Genomic DNA, 21558 nt, shown 5'->3' with positions numbered 1-21558 from the left:
ATGTTTTTCTGCAGCAGTTTTGCTTTTATTTGGTAGCTTTGAATTTAGTTTGAAAAACTAATTCCTATATCCTCTTAAGGATTAACTTCATCACACCCCTAAACACTTCATCTGTTTTGTTTATTGGTCTTAAGTCTGTGGGACTGTCACAGCAGGAGAGATGCATGGGCTGGACTGTGACTTGTGTAGATGACCCTTGTAATTAGGGATTTCAGCTGTGGCACTGTGGACTGGGGATGAAAACAGCACTGAGTTCAGCTTTGTATAATTGTAGTTTGACATTTTTAGTTTGCTAAATGCTTTCATAACCAAAAGGGATGTATTATCCAATAGAGGAAGAATATTAGTGTTGACACTGTTGGCAATTAGGAACAATCTTGGAAACTGAATTTTACTTCTCCTGATTGCTTTTGAAATAATTTGTTTTCAATGTTACTTTAGGATTGGTTCATTTATTAGGTCTTCTTTCTTGTGTGACAATGAGATAATTGCTATTTATTTTTTATCCTGCAAGCAATTATAATCAAAACAGCCAAATATAGAGTCTGCTTTGACCTGGAATCAGAGTGACCTGTCAACATGAGGCTACTGTAGTCTTCAGCTTTTCAATTTAATTTTATTTCATAGGCACTCACCAGAATGCATTCAGCAAGGCTGAAAAAATTGTGGGTAGAGTTTTCAGTGTTCATTAATTACAGTGGTGCAGAGTCGAAGAAGTGGGCAGATAAGAACAACTTTGGGTTGGTTATTAATAGCAAAAATTGTAATCTTTTATCTAGGGTTGGGTGGACTGTGTTGGGCCAGTGTCCCAAGCGGTCAGAGGAGGAGATGTTGGCAGGCTGCCAAGGGAGGGGTAGCTGCAAATTTAGGGAAAATTGCAAACAATTGCCTCCAGGGAGTTTCTGCAGCCAAGTTTTGCTAAAAGGAAGCAGAAGATACTTTATTTTTGAAGTTAGCAGTTTGAAGGTAAGGCTCAGCTCTCATATTGAAACACACATGTAGGCATAATACTGTAGAAGTTGTTTTCTGTTATGAAAGGCCTGGACATTTACAACTGTATAGCAGGAAGAAGGAAATGAATGTGAAATATGAGTGAGTAAATAATGCTGTTAAGTAGTACCTAGAAAGAAATTGGGTGCAAGGAACAGGGCTCTTGAGACAGGTACAAGCACAGAAGCCAGAAGTAAACTGCTGTGCAGGGGGTGGAAGGGTACCATTTTTCAGCAAGTTCACTACTTAGGTGCCATGTTTGATTTAGTCATGGTAGGGAAGCCACTGTGTGCTCACAGATGGGAAGGAAGATAGTGCTCTGTGACCAAATCCTTAACACTAGCATGGGATCAGGGCAAATGGCTGATTTGGGAAGTTATGCTTAATGGTTCTTACTAATTCCTGGCTAAAAGTAAAAAATGCAAATCCACAATACCATGGAAATCATGTCTTGAAATGCAGCAGCATCTTATCAACACTGGTGGCAGTATTATATTCTGGCAGTGGTTTCCATTAAATAAAAACATACTTTGGTGAGAAGTTGCTTTACTATGAAGTCTCTCTTTTCACTTTAAGCCAGAGATTTTTGCACTTAGTGGGACCGTTCCTTTGTGTCTCATGGCTTGGTAGCTGCTGCAAGACTACCACAAAGCTTCTGTCCCAAGTTCTTTCCCTGTTTTATACTGCACTGTTTGGATTTGGCTCTAGTTTAAGGCAGAGTAGACGTGTTGGGATGTTGTGGGTGCTCTTGGTTGAGGTTAAGAAGTGCCTTGCCTTACTGGCTCATCCCTCTCCTATCTGCTGGCATCAGTGCACGAGTAGTTGCCTCCCTCACCCAGCTCTGTCAAAAATGTCACAGGCTTCTGCAGGCTTTTTATAGCAGGGTTATTTTGATGGATGCATGTTAGGGAGTGACACCTTGGCAGGTGCAGTGGAAGGTGGGGGGAAGCAGAAGGAAGGTGAACAGGGCTGAGTCAGGGGGGAAGGAACCAGCTCCCCCAGTTCAGCTGGGGCTGGAGGAGCACTTCAGAGCGTGTCTTTGCAGCAGCAAAGAATGTGTATTTTGGAGGCTGAGTGGCAGTTGTGCTTGTGCTGAGGTTCCAGTGCTGGAAAAGTTTTACAGTCCATCAGTGACTTGGAATTGGCAATTTCAGATACACTCTTGCCCAAGGTCACTTTACAATGCAGGGTCTTTTTAGAGAGTAAGGTTGATGCTCGGAAGTTCAGCTCCTGAAATGCAACATTTAGAAATCTGGGAGCAATGAAGGAGTTTGGTTTAACAAGGTGGGGAGGGAATTCAAAAATTCTCTCCTGAAAAAGCCTCCTTTTAAATTTAAAGTTTATTGCTTTATCTTGACTTTCAGAAAACCTGCATGAAACTTCTTTGCCTTTGAAAACTTGATAGAAACTCTTGAAGTACTTTGACTGAAACAGAAAATTTAATAGTGAGGCATTTTGAACGCCGAAAGATGTTTGTGGGCAGGTAATTTAAACAGGTACTAATATGAAACAGTGTTGTACTTGAAAGGCTACAACTGGTGTACACACATAAATGGGGTGGAATATCACTGGGAGCAATAAAATCTAGGGATGCTTCATACTTCTTTCATTGCAAACAATTTTTATGGTATGGCCTGTGAAGCAATTGAAATGCAGAGAGCTGGCACAGCACTAGATTGATAATTCCTCCTGCTACTTACAGCTTATTCTCAGTACAGATGTCCCCAATTCTTTCTTTCTATCACATTAAAGTTTCTTGTCTGCTTCAATTTCATGCCTGCCTCAAACGTAGCATTTTTCAAAATTGTCCCTCCAATTTATTTTTTTTTTTCCTCTTTAAAAGTTTATATCAGATGAAACATAACTGCTAGTTTCTATCCCAAGGTTTACACTTAAATTTTTAACAAGCTCCTTTTTAAGATTGGTCTTCCTTGAGAGAGCACTTGGCTGATCCATCAATAATTATGTAGTAATAAAGCAACTGTGTAAAAATGGCACCTTCGTGCTGAACAGATTGGTTTGCAGAGCCATTGACAAAGATGAATGTTTATTACTATTTACTACTTTTGGTTCTGCAGATGCAATAGAGCTATTTTCTTTTTGGCTTAAGTGTCACGAAAAGTAATTTCCAATTGTGGAATCTTTATGATAATAAGGATATATAACTAGGAGAGCCCAGACTGACTTTCAAACACCAGCATGAGTTTGCAATGTTGGTAATTTCGAAAAAAAATAAACAGAACATTTTTTACTTCATTTCATTGCTAAATTTTTTTTTTAAGCAATCACTGGGACAGAGTACACAGGGAACCCTACAGTATCATGTAGTTACCCTTCTGAGTTAATTGCTATAATATTAATTGTTGATTCTTCAAAAATTGGCAAGTTTCCTCATTCTCTTTGCTGCATCCAAAGATTTCTAATGTTGATTTTCCTACAATGTGAAGGAAAATGCAATGTCTAAAATTAGCACAAAAGCCTAAAATCGTTGGTTTTTGTTTTTTCTTTTTTTTTTTAAGTACCAGCACAATTAAGGCTGTGATTTAGATAACTTGTATTGTTCAAAACTGCCCTCTCCTTTTGGGCAAAATGCAGAGAAACGTATTCTGTAAGTTTTTATGGCTGGCAGATGCATCACTTTGGTCAGCCAAGCTGTTTGATTGCAGTGTCACTGCAGTGATGAAATTGTCTCTTGGTAGCAGCTGAGAAACACCTTGAGAATTAAACTTTTGTGGATGCAGATGTTGGGGTCTGTTCCTCCACAGCCTCTGGTGCTCCTTGGCTGGATTTCCCCCGGCTGATGCCGAGGCAGGGATGTCTTGGCACAGCCACGCCGGTGCCTGTCAGTGGTGTCAGAACGATAAGGTGCTTTCATCGACCTGCAAACCTCTTCTGGCCAAAGGCCAGAATCCCTGGCTTATTTCCCACTGCTTCCAGAAATAGTGACTTGGCCTGATGTTGGGTCTGTTGCTCCTGGTTTGGAGGGAGGGGTGCAGGTGGTCCTGCTCCCAAAAGGCCCTTGAGTGGCAAAGCTCCAGCTTCATCCCCTCGGTCCCTGGGGGCGATGGCAGAGCCGAGCTCCACCAGCCTGGCTTGAGCTGTTCCACAGACCAGTTTGCTGCCACAGCCCTCAAGCCTTTGTGGCAACTTGTAGCTACGTCAGCAAACGCTTTCAACCCAGGTCATTCATTTCAGATGGCAGCTGCTGACAGTAATGTTCCTTTGCTTGGCTTTATTTTAGCATTTAATGATTTTTATGTTGGTTTTGATGGCGTGAAGGGAATTGCATGGGAATGTTTTGTCTGGACTTCAGTATTCTCTGCTTTATCTTGCTAGCAAGATTTAAAGTCTTACTCCTTCAGAGACAGGGCTTTTGTCTGTGCATCTTGCAAGCTCTTCCCTCACCAGTCCCTTCATGATGTCAGCTCATTATGCTGGGCTTATTTCACTGCACAGTTCATGATGCTGAAGTTTGCTGTGGAAAGAGTTTGCCTAGTTAAAACTAGGATAAGGAACAATCCATCTATTCTTACCTAAAGAAGTAAAATAAATATAATACAAATAAATGTATATTCCACAGAAGAGTACAGTAGAGCTGAATTTGTAATCATGATCTGGTGTGACTTTGTAATGAAATAGTAAAATGCTATCCAGAATTTATTTCCAGAAGACAACTCTGATTACGTTAATTCAAAATAAATTTTCCCGATTTCAGAGAAATGATTATTACCTGTGGTGCTGAATGTGTTTAAATTAACTGGTGTGATAAAAGTACATCGCTCTCTCCTAGTGGACTGTGGACATGTAGTCATGTTCCTGAGAATGGGTGGATAATACTGTTTGTTGTGGAGAACCTGGATTGAGCTCCACAGAAATACCATTTTTCACTTAATTAAAGAACAACTCTGATACTATGCAATATGCTGTACAATAAAATGTCTGCACAGCAGAAAGAGACATGAATCCTTTCAGTGTACCTGAGACTGAGACATGATTTGTGACTTTCTGCTTCTGCAACACTGTGTTAAGTAGAGGCCTAATAAATTTAAATACAGAATTAATTACATTTGGATATGGGACCTTATCTTTTCCAGTGAGCCCTTTGAAATGCTTACCGGGTTTTTGAGACTTAGTAAAATCTTCCCAAAGTCTTTGCTTTGCTCTGCATCTAATCAGCATTTAAGCAGGGTCCTTTGAGTGCCTGTAACTTGGAGAGGTTGAGGAGAACCTGGCCAGATTGAGGAGAAACTGTAAAATCAGCAATGCAGAACAAAGCTAAAATGACATATGAAGCATAGTCCTGTTAGAACATAAACTTTATATACAAGTCAGATGTTGAGATTAATGATAAGGACAGGTTGCACAAGCAGATGGCTGGCCTTTCTGCTAGCCATTGGCTTGAAAGACTGCCTTTGAAACCGGCTCCGTGCTTCACAGGTGAATCATGCTGCTGAGCTTTGTTGGGAAAAGGTTATTTCCCCAGCTCCATCAAAACCTCCTGTGCATGGAAGTGCCTTGTTCCACTGTTCTTGGAGGATAAGACAAATTATTCTCCCGGAACTTCTCTGCAACTTTCTTCTTTTGGAGAATTGCTGTGTCAGAGGGCATTCCAATGCTGTAATGGATGGATCTCAAGCATATGGAGTACACATGCTAACTGTGCTGTGCTTATGGATCAGTCTGTCCAAATGCCAAGGCCTCAGAGCTGCTGCAGGCAAAATGTTAAAATCCTTCTCCTCTGTCTACTGTGCACCTGGGAAAAGGATCATTGCAGTCACTGAAACAGAGGGGAGAGGAGGAGGAGGTGAGGGACGGAGCCTTGCCTGTCCTCCCGAGGAGTTTCTGCAGCAGCTGTGCTATCTGCAGCAGGGTGTGCTGCAGTGTGGCCAGGTGACCCAGGGAGCTTGCTGTGCTCCAGGGGCACCTGGAGCCACCCAGGCAATGCCTAAACTTTGTATTGCAGACATCTTTATATGCTTCATTTATACTTGCCTTAATGGACACAAAACTACCTTGGTCCCTGGGGCAGGGCTCCTACAAGGGCTCTGTTTGGTCCAGAGTGAGATAGAGAAGTACTCTATCACTTATATGTTTCTCAGCCACCTAGGCATGGTCAGAGACAAAAAGAGAGCACTTCATCTAACAAGAAACAGTGCAACTGCTGTAATTTTTACTTTAAAATATGGTCTCTGCTGGCTGGAGGTCTCTGCTGCATAAATGACTGATGCTCTCACCACAGATCTGCATTTTTGTAGCTTTTAAGCTATTCAAACGCCTTTTAAGAATTCAAACCAAGTATCTCCTACTTCCATGTTTGTAAACCCCAACTGGTGATCCTGATCTTATGATCAGTTAGGATCTTATGTGTCCTTTGTCTCTGCTCCATGTCTCTGATGCTTCTGGCAACATGAAGCTCTGCCTGTTCCTTGCTCTTGAGTCCAGCCCCCATCCACCTCAGAGAATTTCCTTTGGGCCAGGTTCCCACCTTGCATTTGATGGGGGAGCTTCTGCTCTTGCCTGTTGTTCTATTTAATAAGAAGGGTAATTTTTTATCTTCTCTTCCCTCTCCCCATCTCTGTAATTCCCTGCTTGCTATTTCTCATTAGCAATGAAGGAAGGAAGAAGCTGGGTAACAAAATGAGAAATTTCTTACCTAATAATTTTCTTTCAGTTAACAGCTTCTCACCATTCAGCCTGCCCAGACAGTGTGTTAAATGGCCAGGACACAAATTGATTTTTTTCTCTAAATAAAGACTTGGGTATATAATTCCATACTCTATATTTTGATGTTGTCTTAATGCTAATAATTTTCTGCTGAAGCATTTCTGCCATTTAGGTGGCTTCTGGTGGCTGGTGCTGAGCTTGTCACCAGATCTACCATAGATAAGCTCTGAACCTCAAAGGAGAGGGTAGAAATTAGCCCACCTTTGCTGAGAGGTGGTAAGGGTGACTAGATGCGAGTTATAAGTGGAAAATTCAACTCGCCTCACTTTCTTGCTCAGCTGAGTTAAGTTATTTTGGTAGGCTGTTTTTGACCTGGAGCAGCTCTTTGGTGCAGTTTGTGTTGGAAGGGACCTTAGAGATCATCCATTTCAACCTCCCTGCCATGGGCTAGGATGCCACCACCTAGATCAATTTGTGTATGTTGGATACTTACATGGCTGTATAAATTTAAATTCTTTTTGTGGTGGAACAGAAATTGATTCACAATTAAAAAACAAAAAAACCAACTATAATAGTCCCAGCAAAATTCCAAGATTTGCTTTTAAGTTCTCTGTAGTGCAGAGCTCACCATGGTATTTTATTTGGTGTGGGGGTTACAGGTGGAGATTTACTTCTCAATAAAACATACGCTGGGCTGGCAGAGTGCTGGCCAGTCAAGGATCCTGGGCTTGCAGGGACAGACAGCAGCACATTTAGCGCCTGCAGCAAGACCTGGCGAGTTGCAGAAATGATGCTTCAGCACTTAAACATGATGCCAGCTGTTCCCTTTGTGGCTGGCTCGGGTGTAAAGTGCTCTTGCTGTTTTACACAGTGGTGTGTCAGTATGGGGAAAGCGAGCTGGAGTGGGCTCTGAGCCCGGCTGCTCTTGCTGTCGGCTCTCCAGGGTGTTGGACTGCCCTCGCCCTCTGCCAGAGATAACGGCAGCGCTCTGCCCTTGTGGGGTTTGGAGAGGGGAGCTGATTGAGATGCTGATCAGTTCTTCTCCTTGGTCTCTCCCTTTGTATAAACTGTTACTCTTGGATCCCCCTGCACAGATTTTAAAAAATGCAGAAAATACAGGCCAGAAGGCACCAAAAAGAACGAAGGCAGGGGGAAGGGAAAGGGGAGAAAAGATGCCAAGAACAGCATAAAAGGCAAAGGAGGAAAATACTGCAGGGAATTGGTGATCGGCTGGAAAAGCATAATAAGCAGGGGAAATCAGTCTTTATAGTTTTCATTTTAAAAAGTTTTAAGTCCATAACTGCTCAGGCAGGAGGGGGTGAATGTATGAATGTAGGCTGAGGTGTGAGTGTGTGGCACTTTCGGAACTAGCACCGTGGTCTTGGCATTGCTGGGTGCAGAAATCACAGGCTGGAGAAGACTTGTGTCTATGCATGGGAGCTCTTGCAATTTCCAGAGTTTGGCACTGAAAAATGTCATTTGTGGTAGTTAGGTAGTATGTTTCTGGGTAGAGTATTGGTTAGATTGATTATTGGTTATTGGTTGCATCAGCAAAAGAGAACTTTTTTGATAGTGTTGAAAGCAGGCGTTCTCTGAGTCCTCAGTCATGGCAGCGGGGTTGTGAGCTTGGAAAAGAACGACAGGTTGGAACAAGTAGGTTGCATAAACCATGCTTTTTATCATTGTTTTCCAAAGGTGTTGGGGGAACATGAACATTATTTCAGAAGAAGAACATCTGCTGCTGGTTTTGAGGACAGTGTCAAGATGTTCTTCTGTTCAAAAGCCTAATTTTCAGCTGTATTTATTTTAGGAGGTTGAAAGGGGCTTTTTCTTAAGGGCTTTTTATGTTGCTGTGTAGTTCAATGAACAGGAGCTTACCTTTTCAAAGAAAATTCTTCAGAATCAGAAGGGTTTTGTTTATTCCTGGGCTGGTTTTGTACTACCTGCTTTGAAAAAAATATATATTGCAGGGCAAATTTCTGGAAAGAATGGAGAGATTAACTGTTTCTCTGAAGTATTAAGTATAAGTTAACAAGTTTCCATGTCTGTTAGACGAGTGGTATAACCTCTAACTGGATGTAAAGTATGAGGATGTGGTTTGGTTAAACCCTCCATGGACTATGAGGTTAAACAATAGCATTTGTTTCAGTATGGATGTGCTCTCAGGAAAGCAGCAGGGTTGGTTGTTAGGTGCTTTTTTTTTTTCCAAAACTGAAATTTAATTTATAAAAAATATATTCACTAACAAAAGTTCCGTGAGAGGGATTGACTGCAGGAAAAGCTTTTCTCTTAATTTATTTCCTTATATCATTAAGCACCACAGATCTGAAATTCCGTTCCTGTGAACGGGTAATGGTTCTGAGACCACCATAGGAAGGTGGCTGCTGGGGGAAGGCTGTCGGATGTCACTCAGCTGTGCAGGACAGAGCATCTGGACCTTGAGTCTCAGTGTGGGGAAATGGACACAGACACTTAATAAAGATGGGATTCTAGTGCTGCACTGCATTCAGGCCCAGTGCTGTAGGAAAAATCTTCTGCCTACAGCAGATGAGCCCAGTGGAGTGCCTGCAAACCATCCAGGGCTGGCCCTGGCTGTTACTCTGCTTTGCTTGGTGAGAAAGTCCTATTTTCAGTAGGCAGGAGTGAGGAAATAGCTGATGAGCTTGTACATCCCAGCTTTTCTACAGGCTGACCTTGCAATAGTAGAGTATGTGGACTTCCTTTTTTTTATTAAATTGACCCTCTTTGCCCTTCATTTGCACCATTTTTGGCTCTGCCTCTACACTTGTTAGAGTCCCAGTGTGAGGAGCTGGCCAGTGGGCACTCTGCAGAGGCAGGGCTGTGTGCTCTGGCTGTGCTGGGCAGCCCGGCGCTGGCCGGCAGCGCTTCCCACCATCCCTCATCAGCAGGAATGAATGTTTCTGGGAAGACGGGGCCTCACTCTGTGGTGTGATGTGTTTGCTTTCTCCGAGGAACTAGCAGGCTGGAAACTTGGCTTTGGCTGGAGAGGACCCCTTAACCTTGCCTTGGCAGAAGGAAATAATAAAGTGACAGACTTCATTTATCTTTATGTTGTGTGCATGGCCTCGTGTGCTCTGTACGCCACCAGACCTAAATCGTGGTGTCGATTTGGCACTGTGAAGGAGTAGGCTGTAATTTTCAAGGTGGCTCCAGGTACAATAAATTAAAAAACATTTTCTCTTAAATATGAGCATACACGTCATGTGTTTTGTGACCTTATTTCATCAGCAAGTGCAATTAATTTTGTTCTGCCCTTCCGTTTTGTTTTTGGGGAATGCTTCTTCTATGACAGCACATGATGATGCTGCTGAAGGTGAGCTGGGGGAACTGGAGCCCTTGGCAGCTGCAGGGTGATGCTGTGGGATGGGAGCATGGCAGGGCGGGCTGGGATTGCCTTACCTGGAGCAATGGGGTTGGCAACAGCTTAAACAGCCAGGATTACCTCCCAGCCTGCTCTGGAGGGAGGCTCCTGCCCTGTGTTAGTGAAAATTGCAGTGTTCTCCACTCATATGGCCCTGCAGACTCTGCTCATGCCTTCATGTGTGGTGTGTTCCTTTGCACACCCATCGATCCTTGTACTTCATCCTGTGCTGCTGCTGCTCCTGCAGCATTTTCCCATCCATTTCTCTTCCCTGCCTGGTCCCTACAGCATGATCACCACGGCACATTGTCTGCCCGGCTCCTCTCCCCTCCCGGTTACCCACCCTAAATGACTGTCCCTTTCACACCCCTCAGTAAATCAGTTATCTCCCCCTCCAGATGGGTTTGTGTCCCCTCTGATCAGCCAATCAATTATATCCTGGCGTGGTTGTGCAGTGCCTTTTTTGATGCTAAGCCACCAACTTCCCTTCGCACTCCCCAAAGTTGCAGTTCCCCAAAGTGGCACTGGCCTCAATCATCAATTTGAGATGTTAAAGCCTTTCTGCCCATTGGGTCCCTCTGATGATCTGCAGGAGCTTTCTGTGGCTCCCATTGGATTTAATCCCTCCCTGGAGAGCAGCAATCAATCCCAGTGTTTCTGCTGCCCTGGGCTCAGGTTGTTTGGTTTGTTGCTTAAGGATTTTTGTAGCTGAAAATGTATCTCTCAACTGTTTTCAGATTTTGTTGTGCTGGAAGTGCTTGGTGTCTGGTGTTGTGCCAAATAGGTGGAAAGGTTCTTTGTTTAAACTCTTTGCTACGAAACGGTGTGATGAAAGATGTATTTGCTGCATAGGACCAGAGGACCAAGTGCCTTTCTATTATATCTGCTCTAGAGGATTTCCTGGGAAGTGTTCAGCCTCCATTTCTGTCTGCAAGGAAATCCTCTTATCTGGGCAGAGCAATAAATAGTGCTGCCTCCTGTAATAGAAACAGAAAAACATATTCTTCATGTGGCTGTTTTTAAAAATGTGGGGTTTAAAATATATTGGGTGGAATGATTCTTCTGTAATAAATCCCCATAATAGTGCACTATGTATACGTTTAACTAGCTGCACAGAGGCAGGGAGAGGGGAGAGGGTGTGTTAAAAGACAGTTTAGTTTGTATTTAGTAATGACAAGAACAGTTAATAATCCTACAGGTTTACAAACCTAATCCCCAGTGTCTGATTGTAGCCCTCATGTCTACTGGAATTGGTTGGAGAGACGTTAAAAGGCTGTAAAGGGAGGGCTTTGGGGGGAGTTTATTTTTAAATTTTTAGGGAGGTGGCTGGATGATTGATGGTTTTAGGTAGTATGAATGTAGCTGATTCAGTACCTTGATGGAAAGCTCTAGAAGTGCCCATCCTCCTCCTCTTGCTACAGAGATGTTGGGTGAGGATGGAAAAGAGCTGGTCTTTGCTCTAAGCTCTTTGTGGTGATCCTTTTGTTGAACAACTGGATTTGGAGGGAAGGGGAGGAGTGTTGTTGTTTTTAATGCCCAACCTATTTTTTGCCTGTGCCCTGCAGTAAAGTGGTTGTTTTTCTTGACAGAAGAAATCCATGATGTCTCAGAGCTGTGCCACGTGATGCTACTGCTTTTAAATAAGCTCTTAAGAGGCTGGACCAGATGTTGGCCACATCTGTGTTTTTATTTCATCGAACATTTCATTTCGACCCTTTTATTAAAAGAGAAAATGATAATTTAGAAATCGATTTGAAAAGTTTAGCAGCTGGGAAGATCTTTCTGGTACATAAAAAAGCAATGGGTTTGCTTTCCATGCCCTGCAGTGAACCGTGTAGCATCAAGCAGACAGATATTTGTGGCTGGTAGGGTCTACTCCTGTTGGAAATGATTGCCACGGAAATTTTCATGCCAAAATGGATGTGTTTTATTTTGAATTGGCATTCTGTAATGAAACATGTTGTTTTTTTTCTCAGTGAAAGCATTAAACTCGGAATTTGAAGGCACCTTCACTTCTGACAAACCCATTTAATGAATGCCTATTGCCATGGCAGGAAAAAGGAAGATTTGCAGGCAGAGGGATATCCTGCAATTACTCCCTCCGCTGCTGTTATGGGGGTCTAAGATACGCTTATTACGTGTAACTTGCTTCTGGATTCTTCTCTGCAATTTAACAGTTGGAGAATGAGTTTTCTGTCCCTGTTGCTAATTGATCCAATGAGAAAAACTGGCACCTAATTCAGTAACAAGTTATATTTAAAATGACAAGTAAAATTGTTCATGGTGCCTGAAATTGCATCATTTTCAGTCTGGCATGTTAAGGCTGTATAAGAGAACAGGCACCTACTGTACTGTGACATACTAAATTTTAAACCTCTGATCCAAAAATATAGTGGGGTATAGGAGGAGCAAGGTGTATAATGATGAAAAACAGTGGCAGCTTGATTTCAGTGGGATACTTTTATTGTTTTTAAGATGCTTTGGCAGTTTTTACTACCATAAATATCGGAATCAATTTTATGTAAAGTTGAACAGTAGGTGTGTTCATCACCACTTCCAAGTTTCGGTTTCCCAGCCTATGATTTTAAGAATTTACTAGTGATTTTCAAGGTTGGCTCAGTTTTATTCTGTCCATAATTCCAAGCCTGTGTTGACAGTGGACACTTTAGTTTATCTGGTACAATGAACAGTGAAGAGAAATAAATCCTTTATTCATGCAGGTAAACCAAATTGAAAATTTGGGGGTTTTCTCCCCATAAAACCCTTGAGGAAACAAGGGGTAGACAATGCAATGAAGGTGGAGGCCATACCCCCTTCTGTCCTTCAGTTTGGTGGTTAAAGTGCTACCGAGCCTATGGGAGACCCAGTTCAAGTTCCATTTTTGTATGAACTGCTTCCAACCTAGGAACCGGGTTATCCTGGTCAGGACTTCCCTTGCACTCTGCTGTTGAGCTGTTTCATTTTATGTGATGGAACATTTCTTGGACCCAGGTGGACCATCTCCTGGGAGGGTGTCTCAGAGAGTGGACTCAGTATTTACTCATTTCCTTGGTGAAAATTCAGCCATTTTGCTCACTGGAAGTTTCTGTCTCGGTTCCAGCAGGAGAGATGTACAGTACTCCCTTGCGGAATACCCTGCGCTCCCCTGGCTGATTCCCCTCCACGCTTTGAATGATTATGCTGTGCTAAAAAAAATTCAGTCAGTTGCATTAAAAAGGCAGCAAACCACAGGGATGTATTTTGTCACCTTGCTTTTCCTCCCCATCCTCAAGCCAGGGGGTGCTGGGCCATGTCCTGGGGGTGCATCCCTGCCTGCCTGGCTGGTAGCAGAGTGCCTGCGTGAGGAGCTGCTGGCACTGGTGCAGAAAGTTCTGCTCTTAGTGCACTGTGCAGAGATCAGATCAGAAGAAAAGCATATGTACTGATCAATTATGGAGTTATTATAAAATCTTCTGCACTTCTAAAGTATTTTGGGGAAAAAGGGTTGTAAAGTAAATCTGGTGCCTGGGACTAGTGTGTGATTAATTTTTAAATATAACGGCAGTGAGAAATGTTCTTTAAAGTCTTTTTGGTGCTAAAGTCTTTAGCACCAGATTATCTGAACTGGTAAACTTGTTATTATTTCTGTTAGACAATCTCAGGAAAAAAACCCTAATGTTACGGAGGGCTGGAGCACCTCTGCTATGAGGAGGGGCTGAGAAAACTGAAATTGTTGAGCCTGGAGAAGAGAAGGCTTCAGGGTGACCAATCTCCAGCCTTTCAGTACCTTAATGAGCTACAAAAGAGGTGGAGAGGAACCTTTTACAAGGGCATGAAGTGACTGGACAAAGGGAAATGGTTTCAAACTGATAGAAGGTTTAGATTGGATACTGAAAAGAAATCTTTCACTGTGAAGATGGTGAGACACTGGAATATGTTGTCTGGAGAAACTGGATGCCCCATGCTTGGAAGTGTCCAGGGCCAGGCTTGATGGAGCAACCTGGTCTGGTGGAAGGTGTCCCTGCCCATGGCTGGAAGTTGGAACAGGATGATCTTTAAGGTCTCTTCCAACTCAAACCATTGTGTGATTCTGTGCTGTTCCTTGTGATGGGACATTTTGTGGGGGGCTAAAACCCATTTTGCTTGTGGCTTGGGTAGAAAGTATAAAACTTTCTGTTGATTGTTTCAGGTGGATTTTGAAAAGACCTGAGTCCTCAGTGAGTGCTCAGTGGCTGATCCCAGGGAATGTCTGTTGAGTTGAGCAGCCATAGCCTTTGCACCACCTCAGCAAACTCAGACTTCATTCCTAACCTGGCTTTATCTTGGATTCCCAGCCCTGTGATTTCACATACTTCAGGCAACTGGTTTAAACCCCTGACTTTTGTCAAGCAGATAATTTTTTATCTTCTGGGAGTGCTCTTTACTGCAAGCTTTGCTTGACTTGACCATTTGGTTGCCATGACCTGTCGCTGGATCCTAGAGCTGCTGCTGGCACCACCCTCTGCTGGTCCAGTGCTGTGCAGGAGCACCAGGCTGGGGAATCAATCCGTTCAAAGATCTTGGTTTGTGGGGAGACACATCCCCAGTACTGGGGAGTGGGAACTGTGAATATGCCAAGCTGTTCTGCACCACTTTGGTTTTAATTTGTTATTGCAGATTGTTGAAATGTAATTTGTGTATATTTTTCTGCAAGTGAACTGGTGAGGTCACTTCTTGTTTGATCTTTATTAGATGTAATGGAGATGACCAAGAAGGTTGCTTCATTCCCCAGCATAAGGCTTTGTTAAATAATTTGTTTTCTTCTCTACCTGGACTACGTTAATAGTGTATTGCTATAGTTCTTTAATGTGATGTGGAAAATCAGGTTTTGCAGCTGTATGCTGTTCTAGTCACAAATTAAGCCTCAGTTCTGTGCTGTTACGCTTTTCAATGGATGGAATATTTGAAAATTTGTTTTCAGAAGTCTTAATAACTTACCAAACTAGCAAAATTGTAGTGAAATTGTAATTATGGAAAGTCAAGAAGAAAGCCATGGTGTAACTGTCAGCAGTGGTCTGTGCTGCTTCCCTGAAAATAGAAAATATTTTCTAAGTCATAATTTAGAGATAAATTACTGACCTATATGCTCTGACAGAGAAGTTTTTGTTATGATGAAAGAAAAGTTGTCATCTTTTTGAAATGGTTTCACCAGCTTCCTGCTGAACATTTGTGTTTGTAAATTAAAATGGGTGAAAAAAAATGTGACTGGAAGTCTCTGGCAGATTTTTAGTACTGAAGAAGACTGTGCTGGTTCCTGAGTTTTAAATTAATCCAATGTGATGAATTTGTGTGCGTGAAGTTCTGTATTGAAAATACTCAGCAACACATTAAACCTCGTGGATGAAGGCAGAAGGTTGCAAATCTCTGAAGGACAGTCCTGAAGTGTTACATTACTGCAGAACTTAAGTTGCAATAGACTTTGGACAAACATATAGGCTGATCAAAATGTGTTCTTTTCTGTAGGTGAGAATACAGGAGATGGCGAATTAGATCTGAGTGGAATCGATGACAGTGAAATAGATCGGGTAAGCTGCCCTGTTGTCCTAGGTGTCTTTTATGCTGGTTGTCTGGATGTCTGAGAAAGACAAGATGGTTCTTACCTGGTTTATCCTCTCTTTGCAACTGCCTCTTCTCTCCAATCTGTAGAGAGGTTTGAGCAATTTCAGTGATCTGAAATCTAATGTTCATGCAAACCTGTGAATTTGGTGTTCCATGACCAAGTTATATATATTTATGAGCCTGCTGCTTGCTTTTAACATGCTGGAATAATTATGTTTTAGAATGTCTTTTATTCCAAAGGAGAACTTTAAAAAGTTTGGTGGAGCTCTACATTCATTATTTAATTAAGACAGATTCAACATAGGAGGCTGCCATGGAAACCAAACTGTAAAACCAGCATGTGTGGCTCCTATCTACTTCCAAAGATTTCTGTGATGTTTTCTGGATTCATTTTTATTTGTGTGGCAGCAAAAAATACCATTTAACATATAGACTCAGTGGGACAGATGCATGGATGTGGAAAAGGGCTTGTTGGAGGCCACACAACTGGTCAGTGCCTGGACACGTGGCAGTCCAGCTCTCTGAGCCTGATGCCCTCTCCAGCTGATTTACAGTGTCATTTGAACAGATAATGCCAGTGCTAAAAATTTATTTTGGGGTGCAGAATCACTGAGACTGATGAGGTTGCAGAGGAATTGCTGATCTCCAAAGCATACCTGTGAGCTGGGATTTGCTAGGCTGGGCATTAGGGTCTCACGATCTGAGCAGACATTGAATGGAGGGAGCAGGAAGGCTGCTTTCACCATACTTTTCACCATAGCCAGTCCATAATTTAAACAATCACAGGGGAGGAACACATCTTCTGCTCTTCCTAGGCTATATGATGAAGTCATAACTCTGCTTTTATGACTTTATGTTCATTTCTGTGGCAATAGACTGTAATATTGGAAGCCCACAATTATGAAATCTCTGAAAGCCTAAGAGGGATGAATAACTGAGCTAGGAAAAAGTGGATTTTACTGTTATGACCCACTTTTAATAGAAGCAGATGAAAGAGTAAAAATATTGGTCTGATAAACCAGGGCCTGCACAGCCATTTGCTTGCATGCTTAGCCCTTGGAGGAAGGACTCTTCCCTGCATTAGTTTCATTTGACTGGAATTACTTTTCTTATGAAATCCTAGATGTACATCTTACTATGGAGAAAATCTTCAATGTTCAGATCCAAAAGATGGAGAAACCTCTGCTTGCTTTTCTTGCACTTAAACATAGTTTTACAAGTCTCAGGTGCACTGCTTAAAATTAAAGTGTCTTGTTCATGATGGATGACCTAATTTGTCTTCTCTATTCTGCTGTTCTTCACTCCCAAACAGCATCGTCTGTAGAGAACTTTTGTTTCATTGATAATTGTGCTAAATAATGGGCTTCATTTTACATTTAGGTCATCTACAATTAAGTAATTGCTACCTGTCTATTTATTTCTGTGATTCATCTGGATAGTCCTAGATGTATTTTACAGCTCCATTCCCACTAAAGATATTACAGAGATTAGGTAGAGTTAACTGCAAAATGTCTACATGTGGTTACTGAACCCAGCTGTCTGAAATCTAGAGGACTAAAGCTCCAGCAATCTGAGCTGGTTTCTTTCACACAGATGTGGCCATTGAACTAATAATCTCAGTAACTGTGTAAAGCTTCACCGAAACCTACCCAGAAAACACGTGTTTTTGTTTTGGTTGCACAGGGCAATGGTTCCTATCCCGTTTTGAATTACAGACCACCATCAACACACAGAATTACTTGCAGACAACCACATTGTCATGATAGCCTCTTGTATCATATGAAAAAAGATGATAAACCCAGGATAATTTTTTTTTTAATTAACAGACCATGTATAATGAGTCCTAGATGGTTTTTGGTCACTTCATCATAGTTTGGAAACCAAGCACTGTTTTTTGAAAACAGGTTGTTGCTTGTGCCAGCTTCAGATGTTACTAGAAATGCTCTCTGATTGTCTTATATCACTCATGTTTTCTTTTAATGTATTTTTAAAAATGGGATATGGATTGACCTTGCCAGTGGTTTTTCAGTTTGATTTCTGAAAGTAGATAAATTTGTTTTCTCTCTTAGTATATACTTAATGAAGCTGAAGCTCAGATAAAAGCAGAGCTGTGGATGAAAGAGAATGCAGATTATTTGAAGGAGCAAAAAGGTAAGTATGTAGGACTGAAATTTACCTTTTGGCTGGTGTTGCTGAAATACATAGTCTTGTGTAATCTTCATGCTGGTTACCCTTTTGTCATCTTTCAGAAAAAGAAGCAAGAATAGCAAAAGAGAAGGAGCTTGGGATTTATAAGGAACACAAGGTATTAAATTGTGTGTTAACTGTGTCTGTTTGAAAATGTCCTGGAAATTCATTGTATCTGCTGATCAGCTCCCTGTAGATGTATGGGCATAATGGTACAGGTCACCACTAAAGGAACAAAAGCTCCAGTACGTCTAGCTGTTACTGAGTTGCAAGGCTGTATTTTTTTTTAGGTGGTGAGTAAAACACTTTCTTGCCCAAACTTTTATTTTAAATTGCTATTATGAGAAAATTCTGTGCATGTCAAAGTCATAGCTGGCTCTTTGCATTTATGATTGCTGTTTTAATTGCTTGCTTATTAAAATACAGCTTTTAAGACATGTCTGATTTTTTTTTTTTTAACGTGTGCATGGGGAATTTGTTTGTACTTGCCATAACTTCAGTGGCTTTCTTTGCTCTTACAATAATGATTTCTTTATGGAGAACTGAACAGATCCTTGTTACAGTCACTTGAAGGGGTATTTTGTTCTACCTTTCATAAAGAATGCAACGGTTATGTTAACAAATGGCATGTCCTGTCTCCATGTTTAGCAGTTTAAAGCAGCTTAATTGGCCGTATATTCACGATTTACAACATTAGTATTTTGTGTAATTGAGCAAGTGACAAGTCAAATCTTCCACATGCAACTAAAACCCATGTTAGTTTTTAGTGTGTATATCCTCTATCTTTTTTTCCGACTAATGTGAAAGGCAGCGTTTCCTGCTTCCCCTAGGTATTTCAACAATAAAAACAAAACCAGACAATGAAACACTGTTTTATACTTCAGAGTTTCTCATTCATCCTGCATTTATGCAGACGTGGCAGTCTACCAGCAATTTTCAAAACTGTATAACTCGTTGGCAGTGCCACGTAGCCCAAACACCCCCTTTTTTGTTCGGACAACACAGGAGTTTTTCTCTAACCTTTTATTGTTTCTGACAGCTCAAGTAGAACTTGATTAATATGGTGCTTTCCAATTTCAAGGTAGCACTTGACCCATGTAGGTAAACAGAGGGGCTATTATCCATTAAAAAATAAATCTCCTGCAGAGCTTGGTGTTAAAACCTTCCTTTGAATAGGAAAATGCCAAATGAGAAACAGAGATTCTGGGTTGTAGTTTTTTTTCGTACCCACCCAGGCATGGGACATGGCTGGAAATGTTCTCCAGTGTCGTTCCTGGTTGCCTGGCTCTGCACAGCATCAGCCAGGCTCCCAGCCTGTGCCTGGGAGAGGCAGCTGCAGGTGACAGTGCTCCCAAGTCTGCAGCCTCCTGCTCCCTGTCCCTTGGTGCTGGTGCCAGCCCGTGCTTGAGAAGCTGCTGCTGCTTGTGCTCTTGGCCTTTTCAGTGTGGAGGAGGAGTTGGGTAGAGCCTTTCCCACACTGTGTTCAGATTTGGTATGAATCACAGTTGGAGTTCTGATAGGGAGTTCTCAGTGCTTTGGGGAGTCGTGACCCAGCTTCACTCTTGCTTTAAAGGAGTTTTAGCAGGGGAGATGCTTTATTTCCATGCTGGGTGATGCTTTGAGGTCCCTATTGCTATAACAGGAGTTCCCTCCCCCTTTTTTTTCATAAGTGAAAAATGGCCCATCCTTCTCTCTCTCTATTAAGTAAAGAATTTCTAATAAATTCTGGGCATTTGGCAAAAAAGCAAACAAACATCTCTTGGAGAAAAGAGACCCTTTGATCCCATCGAGTGGCAGGTGATGGAGCACTGGCTTAGCCTGGGCACATCACCTGCATCCCCCACATCAGCAGCACCTGAGCCAGGACTGCTGCACTCCAACTTGCCCCTCTGCTTCGTGAAAACTTTGTTTATATCTACATCACTAATTTTATATTTTAATTAAGCCAAAGAAATCTGCAAAGAAGCGGGAGCCAATTCAAGCCAGCACAGCAGGAGAGGCAATTGAAAAGATGTTAGAACAGAAGAAAATCTCGAGTAAAATTAATTATAATGTGCTAAGGGACCTGAACAGCAAAGGAAGTAACACACCAAAGAAAGAGGATGACAGCACTGATGACAGCACCAACACCAAGAAGCTGTCAAGAAGAAAATCTATTGCCAGTAGGAATATAGCCAACCCTGTAAACAGTGTGGGAAAAAGGTACTGCAATTGTTCATTTATATCTCTGTCTGTGAGACTGTCTATGTATCTTTCTGAGCCAGACAATGTAGGGACTGAAGCGTTTGTTTGAGGCTAAAATAATGTCAGGGCTCTGTTTTTATTTATTTTGCCTGCACTGTCATGGCGACACCTTATTTACAGTTCACGTTTCAGAGGTCTGCTTTGGTGTGAGTTAATCATCCTGAAGCAAAAAGACCCACAAAATTAATGGAGATTCATAAATGTGGATCTATCAGCCAGGGACACCTTTTCTTCATAAAATCCCAACATTTGTTGTCCTTCCTTTAAGTTGTCTGTATGAGCTGACATGACACTAAATGTTTGAAAGCTTTGCCTTCTTGCTTGATTTGAAAACTATAGTTCCCATCTGTTTTGACAGCTAGCTGCTTTGATTAGCTTTAATTTTAGTTTTATTCCAAACTTTCGTTGTTAATTGATGACACAAATACAAAGCTTTACAGTAAATATGCTCATTGGTTTTCTGGTCTGCATTTGAAAATGTTTTATAGTGTGGTGAAAGCTCCTGCTTTAATGAGAGAAATACTCAACTTGCTGGGCAGATTTGTAGTGTGCTGTAAAATGTATAAGGAGATTGGTGTGTCCAATCTGCAACATTCAACTGTTTTATCTGTCTTTGGTTTATGAAGCCACATTGGATCATCATTTGAATCATTTTGATGTAAAGTAATTTCTTACTTAGATGTTATTTATTTATTGCCTATTTATTTACTGCCAGAATTATAGACCAAATGCCAAAAGGAAGTCTTGGTATTTGATTTTGAAATATTAAATGATGTCTTTGCACTGTTGTTCAGATTTAGGCATGTGTTGAAACTGGGTAAGGGACCTGGGGAGGGCAAGAGGGCAGCCACTTACAAGGTGTGAGAAAACATCTGTTGGTGAAAGAACAGGATACATGGGGTACCTGAAAACTGGGAATGCTGGGAAGGACAGTAAGTGCAAATTGCTCAGAAGCTGAGGAAAATAAGGATGGGAAAACCTAAACACTTATTTTAACGTCATTTGAGAGTGAGGCCAGAGGCGTGGGCTTCAGTTTGGGCTGAGAAGCCAAATGCTAAAGTCACTGCTCCCACTGTCACCAGATACAGGTTTTTACAGTATATCAGACTTTCTTCTTTATTCTGTACTTTTGGCTTCATCCTCGTTCAACTTCTTGTTCTCAGTATCAAAAGCTTTGCTTTCCAGCTGTTGACTCACTGGGGATTTTAGGCTCCCCTGTAAGTTGCACATAAGTTTCCCACTGGTAAAGGATGGCGAATATGCATTGGGGATTAATTTAACAGCATTTATCTTATGCTTTAGTTGTAGTTAACAGGTATTAAAGAGTCATATTTCTGGTATTTCCAGTAAAGTAGGACCAATTCAGTTGTCTGAAGTGCAATGCTGGGTGGTAAGTAGGGGCTGGGCACAATCCTGGTTGCATTTCAGAGCTCAGCAGTAACATCCAAGCTCAAACCCTTCACCACATCCCAGCCTTGTCACTTCTGAGGTTTGCAGAAATGTTGGGCCCTTGG

General features: G+C 41.8%; 1 protein-coding gene across 1 annotated transcript in view; it reads left to right on the top strand.

Annotated features, from left to right (window-relative positions):
• BRF1 (BRF1 general transcription factor IIIB subunit) overlaps positions 1–21558 on the top strand; it is a 172230-nt gene that overhangs the window by 108745 nt on the left and 41927 nt on the right. The window contains exons 12-15 of the mRNA XM_005520067.3: positions 15518–15579; positions 17683–17764; positions 17863–17918; positions 19746–20002. Coding sequence (XP_005520124.1) covers positions 15518–15579; positions 17683–17764; positions 17863–17918; positions 19746–20002 — 457 coding nt within the window. The remainder of the gene's footprint in view (positions 1–15517; positions 15580–17682; positions 17765–17862; positions 17919–19745; positions 20003–21558) is intronic.

The sequence above is a fragment of the Pseudopodoces humilis genome, chromosome 7, assembly GCF_049639895.1.
Source record: "Pseudopodoces humilis isolate 2021_Gansu_Grassland_sample_001 chromosome 7, ASM4963989v1, whole genome shotgun sequence".
NCBI lineage: Eukaryota > Metazoa > Chordata > Aves > Passeriformes > Paridae > Pseudopodoces > Pseudopodoces humilis.
Note: the sequence above shows the minus strand (reverse complement) of the source record. Positions and strands in the feature narration are given on the sequence as shown.